At 39.4% G+C, this 14,071-nt stretch overlaps 1 protein-coding gene across 1 annotated transcript; it reads left to right on the plus strand.

Moving 5' to 3' along the window:
* Positions 1 to 7,119: 7,119 nt before the first annotated feature.
* Positions 7,120 to 11,921, plus strand: kpna7 (karyopherin alpha 7 (importin alpha 8)). The gene is made up of 12 exons (XM_059339519.1): positions 7,120 to 7,277; positions 7,350 to 7,493; positions 7,569 to 7,654; positions 8,299 to 8,467; positions 8,666 to 8,765; positions 8,970 to 9,052; positions 9,774 to 9,860; positions 9,936 to 10,112; positions 10,388 to 10,621; positions 11,082 to 11,264; positions 11,364 to 11,510; positions 11,714 to 11,921. The coding sequence occupies exons 1-12, from the start codon at positions 7,212 to 7,214 to the stop codon at positions 11,798 to 11,800; spliced, it is 1,563 nt and encodes a 520-aa protein (XP_059195502.1). The 5' UTR covers positions 7,120 to 7,211; the 3' UTR covers positions 11,801 to 11,921.
* Positions 11,922 to 14,071: the final 2,150 nt, after the last annotated feature.

The following is a 14,071-nucleotide window of genomic DNA, read 5'->3' on the forward strand; positions in this document are numbered from 1 at the left end:
GTTTTACTTTAAACAGCAAATAGGGTTGAAACATCCCTCCACTGTTAGAGGCAGAGAGGGCGCACATTATGCACAGGTTTGTGTGTGTGTGTGTGTCTGTTTGTGTGTGTATTGACGCAGCACTGCAGAACAATCTATACTAATGATTTCCCATAGACACCTCAAGTTGATCTGGGAACCAGGGAGGAGGGGAGGGAGGGAAGTCAAAAGAGACGAATGGAGAAATGGAAGGAAGGAAAAGGCAGCACAGGGACAGAGTATGAAAGGACAAGTGATGTGAAAGGACAATTTACAGTCAAACAAACGAAAGTCAACAGGATTGACAAAACATGCTAATTTTTTAGCTTCTTAGGTACAATTTTGTTGAGAATCTGTTAGCGTTTATTGTAGTTATTAGAGTCATGACTGTGATAGGAGCAACTTTTGGGTTACCAGACTGCTGCTGCATTAATAATTACATCAATAACAAAATGCTAATGAGTTTCTCATTTTCCAATAGACCCCTTATCAGAACACATCACTCTAGCGTCACACACGATTGCACACACACGCCGGTTGGCAAAGGAATCATAAAAAGGCTTAAATACACAAGAGAACTTAAATCACAGGAAGAGGTGTAATCTGTCTTGTTGGGTTTTTTTTTTTAACCCAATACCAAATACCATAACTGTTGCCCCTTTCCCTAATGGCAGCATATACATTGCATATACACAGGTGGCAAGTTATTATAATAACAAGACAGCATTTCAACAGTAAAATAAATAAACAGTGCTGTATCTTTTTTTCTAGCTGGTTTTCTTCGTTATCAGTGTTGTTATTGGCGGTCTGTTTTTTGTTTTTTTGCAACCAACATGCACGTGCCTTGTCAGTGTTTGTATACAAATAATTGGTCTATAATCCATCAGTAAAAAAGGTCTTCTTCTATTATAAAGTGTCTATGATACATTTTAAATAATTATGTTTAATTTCAGGTTCAGAGCCTAAATGTGTTTTTGGTTTCTACTAGAACATGTGTTAATGCTCAAAAAACAATTATTTTGATCATACTAGCTGTTTGATTATACCTGTATTCAACCTCTGTCCTAAACGTTCAATGTTAGCTTGATGCCTTTCAATAAGAAGACAAAGCAAGAGAAAGGATTTAACAACCGTTAATTTATCCATTAGCTACAACCTATAAACACATTAGAACGTGATACCTAGGAACCTCCTGGTAATGTCTGTGAGCCGTGACTTGAAGCTGTAGCTTCTTCATGCTTTGCAAGAACTGTACATCACTGATGAAAACACACTTTGTGCAAAAGGAATCAAGTAAAAAATATTAAAGATATCTTCAATCTAGAGTGCAAGCTCTTGGGAAGCAAATATCACTGTAGATACATCTTTGTGTGTGTGTGTGTGTGTGTGTGTGTGTGTGTGTGTGTGTAGTTGAGAAGCCTTGAACCTGCTCAGTGGAATTTCCTCCATTCACCTCACATTGTTCAGACTAACAAGGAGTCAAAGACAACAGGGCAGAACCACTCCACACCCTTCAGGGCGTCTCTGAGGAACCATAAGCACTTCCAGGTCAAAAGGCCAGCAGGATGATCTCACAGGCAATGAGAGCAGCTCTCTCTCTCTGTCTTTGTCACCCTCTTACACACCACACACACACACTGCAGAAAACTCCACATCAACAGGTCATTGTGCCATAAATTATGTCTCAACAAGTGAATCTTTTTTGAGTAGTGAAGTCTTCCAGTGGGGCCACCTGCACTAAGATGTATTCTGCAATTTTTTTAGTCTCTCTCACCATCTACTGAAGCAGGATATATATTATATAATATATATTACAGTAATTCCTCTGGCAAAGGTCCACAGTCGTCCTCTGAAGGACACTCTGACCTCTACACTAATGATAATATAAAAGAGAGCATGAGAACAAATGAAATCATCCATATCTGTTTATTCTTTCTGCTTTCCCACGCCTGACAGAGGGAAATCACTCATAGTGAAGCAGGGATAAGAAAACATAGCAGAGGTAGAGAAACTGTCAGCGGGAGTGTGGAAGACAATGGAAAGCACCCATTGTCTTTTTTTTAATTTTTTAAAATAATTTCACCCAGTGAGGTCACTGATGCTCTTCACTTTTAAATGACTCTGGACTGGCTGCAAGAATCTGACACACAAACACTCACCAAAAAACAAAAAAAACTGGAGCAGGTGTAAAGGTGCAATCACATGCTCCTAGGATGGTTGGGAAAGGTTGGGAAGTCGTTGGTGTGTTCATGTGCTTTAAGTTTTAATGTGGGATTAACAGGGATGCTACAAAAAAGATTTGCCGTAGTGCTCAGAGCATTTAAACAACATATTTATGCCCTAAAACCACTAAAATATTGCTCTACTGACTTATTGTCAGGGTTGATGCTAATAAATACATTTTTAAACTATGTGGTCAACAACTAACAGTTCACACCTAACACCATATTACAAATTAAGTGTGGACAAAAAATGCTTATCCAATAGATAAATTAATAAACATTTTTTATAATCAACCCAACATTTACTTTCTATGAAAACCTTTGTTACGTTCAAGCCCTTGCAAAATGGCTGTGGCGACTTTCCCGCGATGCATTTTATGTCAACCAGCAGCTAGGAGCAAGGGGAAAAACTCAAGAAGCTTCCAAGAAAAGTTTCTGGGGTGGACACAGATAAAAAACACTCTGACCTTAATAGGAAGGAGTCAACAAATTGAACTATTTCACCCTTCGACAGTGTGTGTGTAATACCTTTCACTGCACTTCGGTTCAACATTATAATAAACATTTTTGGTTATGATAATGTAGCACAGACGGGGAGAGAGAGAGAGAGAGAGAGAGAGAGAGAGAGAGAACGAGAGAGAGAGAGAGAGAGAGAGAGAGAGAGAGAGAGAGAGAGAGAGAGAGAGCAAGGTGTGATAGAAAAGGTTTAAGGTGCTGCATTAGAGGAAACAACCATGATGAGGGTTGTGACCTTCACTCAGCCTGATGGTGTTGAGGTTGTAGAAAGAAATGAGTGTGTTTCTACATGAGTCTCAGCCCTCACAGCCACATGATCATTGTGTGTATATTTGTGTGGACATGTGTTATCAAGAGGAAGCGATTATAACTCGGTCAGGGGGAAACCTCCACTTCAGCTGCTATTGTTCAGCCCTTCCTGGTTGTTACAGAGGAAAACGAGGCTCCATCATTGTCATACACATTTTCTCTGCTTCACTTTCTCTCTCAATTCCTTCCATCTCTTTCACCAAAAATATTAATGTTCATCTTTACATTTTCTGCAGTGATGCAGTTAAAATACACCTGATTCAAAGTGATTTAGTAATAAATGAGATTTCATCCCATTTACCTCAACAGACACTCAGGCCAGATGAAATTATGTAATGCTGCCATCTCCTGTCTAAAACAGGACATGACAGGTTAGCGAGAGATGACCACAAAAAAAACAACCACTGTGGCTTGTAAGTTCTGGAAACAGCACTTTATAATAATAATAATAATAATAATAATAATAATAATAATAATCTTATTGACCTTGATCTTGATCTTGCTATTTATTTAGCAAACTTTTATTATAGTCCTAACCAGGCCTGGAATTTTGCCATTTTAGGGGCAAGGACACTTGGCCTTTGGTGTTGTCAATTTTTTGAGGGCACAAAGGCCAAAAGCCAGGGCACCAAGGCCATAAAATAAAACAATGATTTTAGGTCCACTTTCATATTAAAACTAATTCAAGGACTAGTAATGACGCTTCTGAGGAAGATTGGAGTCTCGTTTGAAACTGTCAAGCAGGTAAAGAAACTTCGCCTTGTAAAGTAAAATGCATCAATCTCATACTCTTTGAGAGCCAAATGAGAGCAAACACCTCACATAACATTTTTCACAGTCGGGAGAAACTGTATTATAGAATCTTTGTTATCCTATACATTTCAACTAGGACATGGAGTAGCCAGCCAGTGTGGAAAAATAATTGGCTAGAATTTTTTCCATAAAAGCCCTAATTTGGTGCCTTTCACACATTCTAATGCAACAATTCCATCACATACACTCATCTTAATCATTGCATATCTTAAGAATTATTGTAAAGGAGAATAAAGGTTCTTGTATAACTTTAACTGTTAGCTAATGTTAGCTCGCGGTTACCGAACGGCATATGCAACAGTGCATTTGGACCTCTGACGGCCCAGACAGGTTGATAGTATTTAGTTTGGCATGTGGTGACGGTGAGACACTGTGGGGACGAGTGCGTGTGTAAGTGGGTGAATGCTCGCATGTCTCGGAGGAGGGCCGAGAGGTGGGTCGGGGTTTGACTGACCGAGAGGTGACAGACACTCTGCTGAGCAACAGCAACACAACGTCAAATAACTTTGTATTATAGATCATGTAAAAAACTTTCATCCATCCATTCTCATCAGCTTATCCGGGGCCGGGTCGCAGGGGCAGCAGGATAAGCGCCACTCTCCCCAGCCACAACGGCCAGCTCCTCCTGGGGGACCCCGAGGTGCTCCCAGGCCAGGTGAGAGATATGATCCCACCACCGTGTGGCCTCCTACCAGTTGGACGTGCCCGGAACACCTCTAAATGTGACGTAAATGCAGCACATGAGACTATGGCGGGACAGATTAGGGTGCGTTTGATGAAGTCTCCTTGCCTGGCCGTCCGAGTGGTTCATGCCAGGCTCGAATCAAACCCACCGCTGATGATGAATGTCATCAAAAGATGCCGCCGTAGGCTGAAGACCTATCTCTTCCAACAATACCTCGGTTAAGTCATGGTCACCTAACAGATATATATATAAAAAAAAAAAAAAAAAAAGCTCTTATTCTTTTCTCTTCTTTTCTTCCTTAACATATAGCACTCCTTTAGCGATGACAGTTAGCTCTTAAAGTTATGTACTTACTTGATTCCTATGGTCTATGTCTAGTACCATCAGGTTGAATGCACTTATTGTAAGTCGCTTTGGACAAAAGCGTCTGCTAAATGACATGTAATGTAATGTAATGATGCTTTTTTCCTCAAAAGTCGCAGGTGTCAAAGCTGTATTGACCGGAAAGAGGCAGACTAGCAAACCGCAAAACCAACTGGGGCAGTGCGGGCGGGGCATCTAGGCCACCGTGGCCTCAGGGCAGATATGTTTTTAAGGCCATGGCCCTGACAGCCTGATGAATGTACAACTATCAATTTGATTTTTTAAAATCATTATCAGTGAATCCCTCCTGACAGGCCTGCCAGCCTGCACAATAAAACCGCTTCAGATGATCCAGAACGCGGCGGCGCGCCTGGTCTACAACCAGCCAAAAAGGTCACATGCACACCGCTGCTCATTGAGCTCCACTGGCTACCTGTTGCAGCCCAAAGCATCAAATTCAAATCTCTAATGCTGGCCTATAAAGTTGTCTACGGTACTGCTCCTACCTACCTGAACGCCCTGATTCAGACATATGCTACCTCACGACCGTTGCGCTCTTCCAATGAATGGCGCCTGGCTCTGCCCCCCCTTTGCATTTCTTGTTCCCCGCTGGTGGAACACACTGCCAGTTCCTACCAGAGCAGGGGCGTCCCTCTCTACCTTTAAAACCTCCTGAAGACCCATCTCTTCAGAGAGCATCTTCTTTCCTAGCACCACACGATAATTCTACTCCTTAAAGAATTGTCACTAGCACTTATTGATGCACTAATAGCTCTTTTTGCACTATACCATGATTGTTTGCTTTTATTCTTCCTGTAAGTCCCTTTGGATAAAAGCATCTGCTAAATGACTAAATGTAAATGTAAATGTGAATGCACAGACTTTATGTACTTCGTACTCTCTGCATGACCAATGTATGTACCTCTTTTTCTTTTTTTTAATTATTATTTTTATTTTTTTTACTAATATTTTACTAATATTTCTCCTGTTTCGTGACATTTGTTTCTTGCAATCCCTTTTGGTCTGACCTCATGGTTGTAATGTTCCTTAATTGTCAAAAAAGACAAAAAAAAACAACAACAACAACAACAACACTCAAATCACCCATTATAAGTGTCATGTAGCCTATGTTTAATCCAACACGTTCAGCAATATCGTGTTCAATGTCCTGACTAAAAGCGAGCAGTGGCTTTAAATTAACGCGGGTGCAATTCACTTAAAAAAAAAGCTTTATTAAATAAGGCTCAAGTAGACAAACATTGCCGACAATCATTTTGATTATACTCACACTTTTAACGTAAAAAAAAGAAAAAGAAAAAAAGACGTAGTTGTAAGAGTTTTACAAACCTGTGGGTGTCTTGAGTCTCGGTAGATTTTAATTTTTATCCAGCTGGATACAATTCTCTTGAGTCTCACCTGTTTGGATTATTTTGGAGTATTTTTAGTTTTAAGATGCTTATTTTGTCACAGTTAGGAACTCTAATATTAATCTATTAATCTTTTCACTTCTTCTAACCATTATGAATGGTAGTGCATTAGGTACAGCACATGACACAAGTCAATATGATTGCTAGTAACCACTGGATAGACATTTCAAATCCCGACTCAGAAGAACTCTGTTATCTCATCTCTGCATTATTATATGCTAACCAAATCCATTAAATATGAGTTTCTATTCTCCCTGCATGCCATAGGATATTGATGTCTTTTATTTCCATCAGTTAACTCCGCCACGGCCTGAGTAATTTCCCCAGACACAAAACAAGAATCACAAACAAAAAGTACAGATGGGGATACTGTAGCATTGATAATTTAACCTGTAGGTGGCGCTAAAATATCTGAAAGAAATGCTGTTCTAGGCGCAGGTTGCAGTTCACACCCATTCAATTTTTTTTTTAAACAATTGCACTTTAATCTGCTAATTTTATTATTATAATTATTATTATTATTATTATTACTGATCACCAAACTTTTTTCCAGTTTAGACAAGCTACATTATGATCATAAATATGATATGACAAAACGTCATTCATAACGAGTAATACAAAAATGTCATTCTCTTTAAACATATAATGCAGAGGAAGGGGTCCACAGAGATTTTGCTAAACCGTGAAGCTGAAGGGTTACTTGATGAAACGCGCACAGCTGCACGCGAAACAATCACAGCTAATTAGATCCACCTGAGCTGGCTGTCCGGTTTATAAGCTCCCTGCGGAAGGTTTCATTAAGTTTTCATCAGTCTGAGTCAAACAGAGAGTACCTTACCCCGTGCGTAAAGGTACACCATGCCCACCAAAAGCGTTGTTGAGGAGCGGCTCTCCAAATTCAAAAACAAGGGGAAGGATCCAGCAGTAAGTTGATTTTTAACTGTCATATCATAAGTAGTAATACTTTAATCAATACTGCATCTCGACCCTTTTCAGAAACTTCGAGAGAAAAGGATCTCTGAGTGCGTGGAGCTGCGCAAAGCTAACAAGAATGAAAGTTTCCTGAAGAGAAGAAACATAACGCTGTCGTCTCTCCCGGACGAGGAGGCGCTCTCTCCTGACTACATCTCCAACGAGATGGTCAGTTAGCAGAAACCTTTTTAACGATTTTTTTTTTTAAGTAGTGCAGCCTTTAACGGTGTCTGTGTCATTTAGGTGGCCTTTTTACCCATCGAGACAATCATAAAAGACGTAAACTCCGACTGCAAGGAGTCCCAAACCAGAGGCTGTCAGGCAGCCAGGTGAGCATACCTGTTGTCTGTATAAAGCGGTGATTAGTTACACAGGATAATTGAAAGACAATTGCCTTAGTTCAATCACCTGATAAAATATGATTTATTATAGGTTAAACTGCACCAACAATATCCTACTTACCAGCTAAAACAATGAACATATTAATGCATCACTAAGTTTGATACAAAATCTTAATAAATGGGGCATTCTTCAAAGAGGACTGTAACAATAGTGCATTTTATGCTCACTTTTATATGGGCAATATTTTAAATGCAAGTCATGAATTATAAAGCCCATTTAAAAGCTGACAAAGTGTTTTCTTTTATTTAAAAGGGTAAGATGTTAAAATTAAGTATTGTGAAGACTTGACAGAAAGCCATGGGGCAACCTTGGACTAAATTAAACAAGTAATGAGTCTGAGTTGATTTTAAAATGATCAGTGGTAGAGGACTTGATGTGGAGGCCCCAGATACAGCCACATAATTCAATTTGAATGACCATTTTAATAAAAGGTTAAAAAAAACCTGAGAATGACCAGTAGGTAGTTATGATCAGGACTGAAATTGGCTAAAAGATTCAACTTGGTAAAGGTGGAAAATTGTTTTTGACGCAACAATGACCATTTTAAGTTTTCTAACACTATTTCACGCAGGAAGCTGCTGTCTCAGGAGCGTAACCCTCCTCTGAAGGAGATCATAGATGCAGGTCTGCTGTCCCGCTTCGTGTCCTTCCTGTCTATGGATGATGAGCCGACTCTGCAGTTTGAAGCAGCTTGGGCCCTTACAAACATCGCCTCTGGAACATCCTGGCATACTCAACAGGTGTGAACACCGTACTGAAGTGCAGGTTGCCTGGTGTTTAACAATACTAATGCCATTTGACGGGAACAGGTTGCCATGATTCTTGAGAGGATGGGTGCATGAGGTTATATCTATAACCTCTTTAAACTTGAACAGACTTTAGCTAAATGGAACAAAATCTTGGTTTTCTTGTAAGTTCAAATAGTATTTGTGTCTCAGGTGGTGGAACATGGGGCTGTACCAGCTTTCATCAGCTTGCTGGCTTCACCGATGTTGCACATCAGTGAACAAGCGGTCTGGGCTCTTGGAAACATTGCAGGTAAAATGTTAATTTGAATTAATGTTGCTATCATTTTCTAGAAATGGCTTGTAGTTGCCCATCATGGACCATTAACCTGGATTGTAAAAGTGCTGAGGTCACTGGGGTTCATGTTCTACAAATGTTAGTTTGTGTGTACTGCTGAAACATAAATCGTGTTTACACTGAACCTACATTGCTCACTGTGACCCCTCTACTTCACAGGTGACGGCCCAGCTTATCGAGACGTCCTGATTGAGTGCAATGTTGTCCCAGCCTTACTGGCTCGCATCTCCCCAGACACACCAGTAAGTCAAACAGCTCCCAACTATTGAGGTCTGTTTCAATTTCACTTGAGTTTGATAAGTTAAAGGGTCAGGGGGAAATTGCTTTTAAATCAAAATGCTTTGCAATACAAAACCTGAAAAGGTTGATTAACCGAACCTACTTTTTTTTTTTTTTTTTTTTTTTTTTAACCTGTAGGTTAATTTACATGGATCCTATTTTATTCTGACCTCAGCAATGTGCCTCTTGTCAAAACTACAGATTTACATTGCAATGGAAGTTGTGTAAAAATGCTTCCAAACTTGCAACACTTCATTTGGCTGTGTAATGCTAATGTAGCCTCACACTGCTAGCCTCAAGACACAGATGAACTAGTGACTGCTGCTGACTTGAATGCCATTTGGAAGCTCACATTTTCTCTAAAAGCTGTTTTTGGCATTTACCAATAGAAAGCCTGATATCCAAATATATAATATATATAACAAATATGGACTTCTCCAATCAGGCAGATACTGTTAAATGTAAAGTTATGGACAGTGTTTATCCACAGCATTGCATTCATGCAGCTCCCTTTTGGGTAATAAAGGTATTTTCATCCTTTGCATTTTTTCACATGAATTAGTACTTTCCATATATAAACTGCTCTATAATACAGTTCCCCATTACCTTTCCTCAGCTGTCAGGCAGAAGTCAAAACTTTCCTGCTGTATAGTCCTGTTGGTCATAATGATTTTACCACTCCAGGTTGGCTATCTGCGTAACCTGACATGGACATTATCCAACTTGTGTCGAAATAAGAATCCATTTCCACCCTTGTCTGCAGTCCTGCAGGTGAGTGAAATCACAGCTCATAATGAATGTCCTATCACCTAGATGACTAATGTGCTGCAACTGTCCTTTCTTCAGGTGCTTCCCTCTCTGATCCAGCTGCTCCATCTCAGTGATAAGGACATCTTGTCTGATGCATGCTGGGCAATCTCCTACCTGTCAGACGGTGACAATGACCGTATTGATGTTGTAGTGAAAACTGGCATTGTCTCTCGATTGGTGGAGCTCATGAGCCACGAGGAGCTCAGTGTCATGGTAATGTGTTCTTAGATCCTTCAACCCCCCCCAATGCTCTCAATCACATCATAAAATGCCACTATAAACATCTGGACTTAAAAGTGAAAAAGACATCAAATAAACTGCCATTCTTACATCTGACACTACAGTCAGATATGCACTGCTTTAGTGCTATGTATTGTGATTGACCTGAGCAAAGCATGGCCACTTCCCCCTTTTAAACCTCCTTTTCAAGCAAGTAATCTCATTCACTACCTATAGTAAATTTAATCAGTTGCCTGTCTGTCCTGAAGACCCCAGCTCTCCGCTCAATTGGGAACATAGTGAGTGGTTCAGACACGCAAACTCAGGCAGCAATTGAAGCGGGAGTTCTGAAAGTCCTACCTAACCTGATGAGGCACCCGAAGGCCAGTGTGCAAAAGGAGGCTGCGTGGGCACTGTCCAACATCGCTGCAGGACCATGTAGGCAAATACAACAGCTAATCACCTGCGGCCTGCTCCCACCTCTGGTTGAACAGCTCAGAAATGTGAGTAGATCATGACATTCTGGACTTTTTGTCCAAACGGACATCTGTACTGTAGTTTCGGGTTCTTTTTTCTTAAACCTTTTGTCCAACACTTTCCTATTATGGAAATTTAACCTCAGCTCCAGACACTCAGACCCTTAATTACCCACATTTAGTAAAAAATTGAGTTTTCTAAATGGTGGTCTTTTTAATAAAAGGTTAAAAAAACCCTGAGAATGACCAGTAGGTAGTTATGATCAGGACTGAAATTGGCTAAAAGATTCAACTTGGTAAAGGTGGAAAATTGTTTTTGACGCAACATTTTTGTCCTAAAAACCTCAAAGCAGCCTTTTTATAAAGTGGTGCAATAGGGTTAATTTTGTTGTCTTGTAATACTGATTCAAGCAGGGACAACTTTCCTAACTTCCACTGAACGGTGCCAAATGTTATGTGAGAAGCAGCTGCTCAAACACTCTTTCAGGGAGACTTCAAAACTCAAAGGGAGGCAGTGTGGGCAGTGACAAACTTCACCAGCGGGGGCACTGTGGAGCAGGTGGTCTCTCTGGTGCAGAGCGGGGCCCTGGAGGCAATCATCAACCTGCTGCAGGTCAAAGACTCGAAAGTCATTCTGGTCATAATGGATGCCATCAACAACATCTTCTTGGTGAGAGGAAATGTTCAGGTTTTTTCCACATAATTAGTCCTAAACTTGCTGCAGTTTGAAGTCACGTACGGCAACTAAAACTCATGTCGCCCATTTCAGGCAGCAGACAAGCTCGGTGAGACGGAGAAACTCAGCCTGTTGGTTGAAGAGCTGGGAGGACTGGACCGCATCGAGATGTTGCAGAACCACGACAATGAAACGGTGTACCAGGCTGCTCATTCCCTCATAGAGAAGTACTTTAGTGATGTAAGTAGCCAAACACAAGACACTCTCTACAGGAGTCAGGTTTTGTGATTAAATGGATTATTTTTTTCTTCTCTCAATCACAGCTTTACATCTAGGTAAATTTGTGAAAATCATGGAAACTTTGCTTTAGGTCTATTCCATATCTGTAAAAGGGCTCAAATGTAATGTCTTTGTATTTGAAAAACACTTGTTTCTTCTTCCAGGGTGACGTTGGTGGAGTAACGGTCGACAGTACAGAGGATGCATTTGTATTTAAGACCAGTGATGTCCAGAGAACCTTTGAATTTTAAACTCTACTATTGTGTTTAATTCTTGTTTAAATAAGTAAATAAAGGTTGTATTGTAAATTCTGTATTTCAAAAAGTGTATTTCATGATCTGACATTAACAAATAAAAAATGTCTAACACTGACCTTTTGTGTAGACCTGAAATGTCTACAATTACTGCACTTTATAACAAAATCAAAAGTATTTCTTTGATAAATTACATTTGCTGTTCATTTATTTTTTTTCCCAAACCCGGACCCAGAAATCCTTGAAGGAAAATTATGGGGGATATACCACAGACCAGGTGGAGCACATAGAACACATTTCTGATGTTTAAAAAAAAAAATACTACCCCAAGTGTCAAAGATCTGTAATATGACATATATGTCACATTGGGTGTTTATGGCATTAATTTTTATATTTCCTATTTTTAAATGAATAAACACATTTTCTGCTCACAAACACAAATTTGCCTTTTTCTTTGCATCTCTACAACATATATACAAATTGTGAAATTAATAGTGCTGTTTAACAACAAATTTTTCAGATTTGTTAAGGAACAAAATTATAAATGAATAAATAACAATTTGCCTTGTTTTCATCTCAATAACATATAATTGTGACTTTAATAGTGCTGTTAGACAAAAAATTCCATTTCAGATTTGTTTTTAAATAATAAATCAATAAAATTGATATAACACTGCCTCATTTGATGGCTTCTCAACAAGCTGCTGTAGAACACTGAAAAACACACTTATGTATTTGAGAAAACATACATGGTGCTAAAAAAACAAAACATGCTGAAGGGAAACACAACTTTTGAATAATCAGCACCACATTTGAACAATTTTTCTCAGTTCTTACATCTATTAAGCATCTTCGGCAGTTTAGCCTAGGCCAAAAGGTAAGATTTGAAGCAACTTTTTTTCCTCAGTGAAGCAAAGGGTGTTGGTTGCATTCATTTTACAGAATTTGCAGTGGTCACACTTATGAAATTTTTACAGGCCAGTGTGCAACCTGGTCGGTGCGAACTACATCTGAAACTCCGACACAAAGTCTCTTGGGCAGTATTGGAGGAGCTGAGGTGTCAAGTGATGGGTGGCCTCTTTGTGCCTGCCAAAGAATGAGACAAGTGGCAACCTCTGGAAGCTGCTTTGTTTCATTGGCTTTGGGACACTATATATATCCTTTATTTAACCAGGTAAAAGTCTCGTTGAGATTTAAAAAAAAAAAACTATTTTCCAAGAGAGACCTGGCCAAGAAAAGCAGCATAGAAAGAGACAATTTACAACATTTAAACACAGTTATCATTACAATTAAATACAAATACAGCCATCACAACAACACTAGGTCATTTAAAGTCATGGTGGTAGATCAACCATGCATTAACAAGGCCTAACATGATGGTTTGCCAGAACAGGTAGAGGTACCGCCTCCGTGACCTCAAGTGGTTCTTGGATTTTGTAACACATGCATCAAGGAAGTCTACCCTACCCATGAAAGTGTTGTACTTCTTTAAAATGTGCGTCCTGTTGACCTCCACTAATGTCTTGTCTGATTTGCTCCAGCGCTGAGCTTTGTCCTGAGGCTCAACTGCACAGGAGGAGATCAGGCTAATATATAGGATTGTTTTTTGTTTATATTTAATCAAATGTACTTTAAATTGAACAGCAGAGCATATATTAATTCAAAAATAATTGAAAAAGTGAAAATAATTGAGTGGCCTATTACCATTTTTGTTATTGTGACAAATACGTCACATCAAGTTTTCATGACGATTTTTAGGTAAAAAGCCCAATGTGACGTATATGTCACAGCTTGTTTTATATAAATTTGTTCAGGAAATTTGGTCAGAATAGGTTAAATGCAATAAAGGACACCTTTTTAATGGATTAGAATTGTTAAATGGGTTTTAACTTAGCCAAGTAACAAAAAATAAGCTTTTGAAATTAGCTACGTTTTCACATTTCTGTTTCCAGTCACCACATTTTGGAGAAGTCACTGCTTGTCACAGTCACATGACAGTCACATGACCACCACACCAGGGTGTTGAGTATGTGTCACTTATTATTAGGGACTTAATGAGTTTAGGTCAAGCATAAAGCTGAATGTGGGAGATTCTAGGACATTTAAAATGTTTGTGACACCCGTGTCACCGTGGGTCCTTATGGGTTAAGTTAAGTTGTCAAAGGAACTTGCCAAATTAAGGATTCACCATGTTGGTGATTCTCAGAAAAGTTGGTTCCAGTTTTGACTTCCATAAAATGCAAATTTCACTTAAGTGAGGAATTTTGC

The sequence above is a fragment of the Centropristis striata genome, chromosome 1, assembly GCF_030273125.1.
Source record: "Centropristis striata isolate RG_2023a ecotype Rhode Island chromosome 1, C.striata_1.0, whole genome shotgun sequence".
Lineage (NCBI taxonomy): Eukaryota > Metazoa > Chordata > Actinopteri > Perciformes > Serranidae > Centropristis > Centropristis striata.

Coding starts and splice junctions, on each gene's coding strand:
- kpna7 (XM_059339519.1), top strand. CDS start 7,212: ATGCCCACCAAAAGCGTTGTTGAGGAGCGGCTCTCCAAATTCAAAAAC. Junction 8,468..8,665: donor CATCCTGGCATACTCAACAG/GTGTGAACACCG, acceptor TTTGTGTCTCAG/GTGGTGGAACATGGGGCTGT. Junction 11,511..11,713: donor TAGAGAAGTACTTTAGTGAT/GTAAGTAGCCAA, acceptor TTCTTCTTCCAG/GGTGACGTTGGTGGAGTAAC.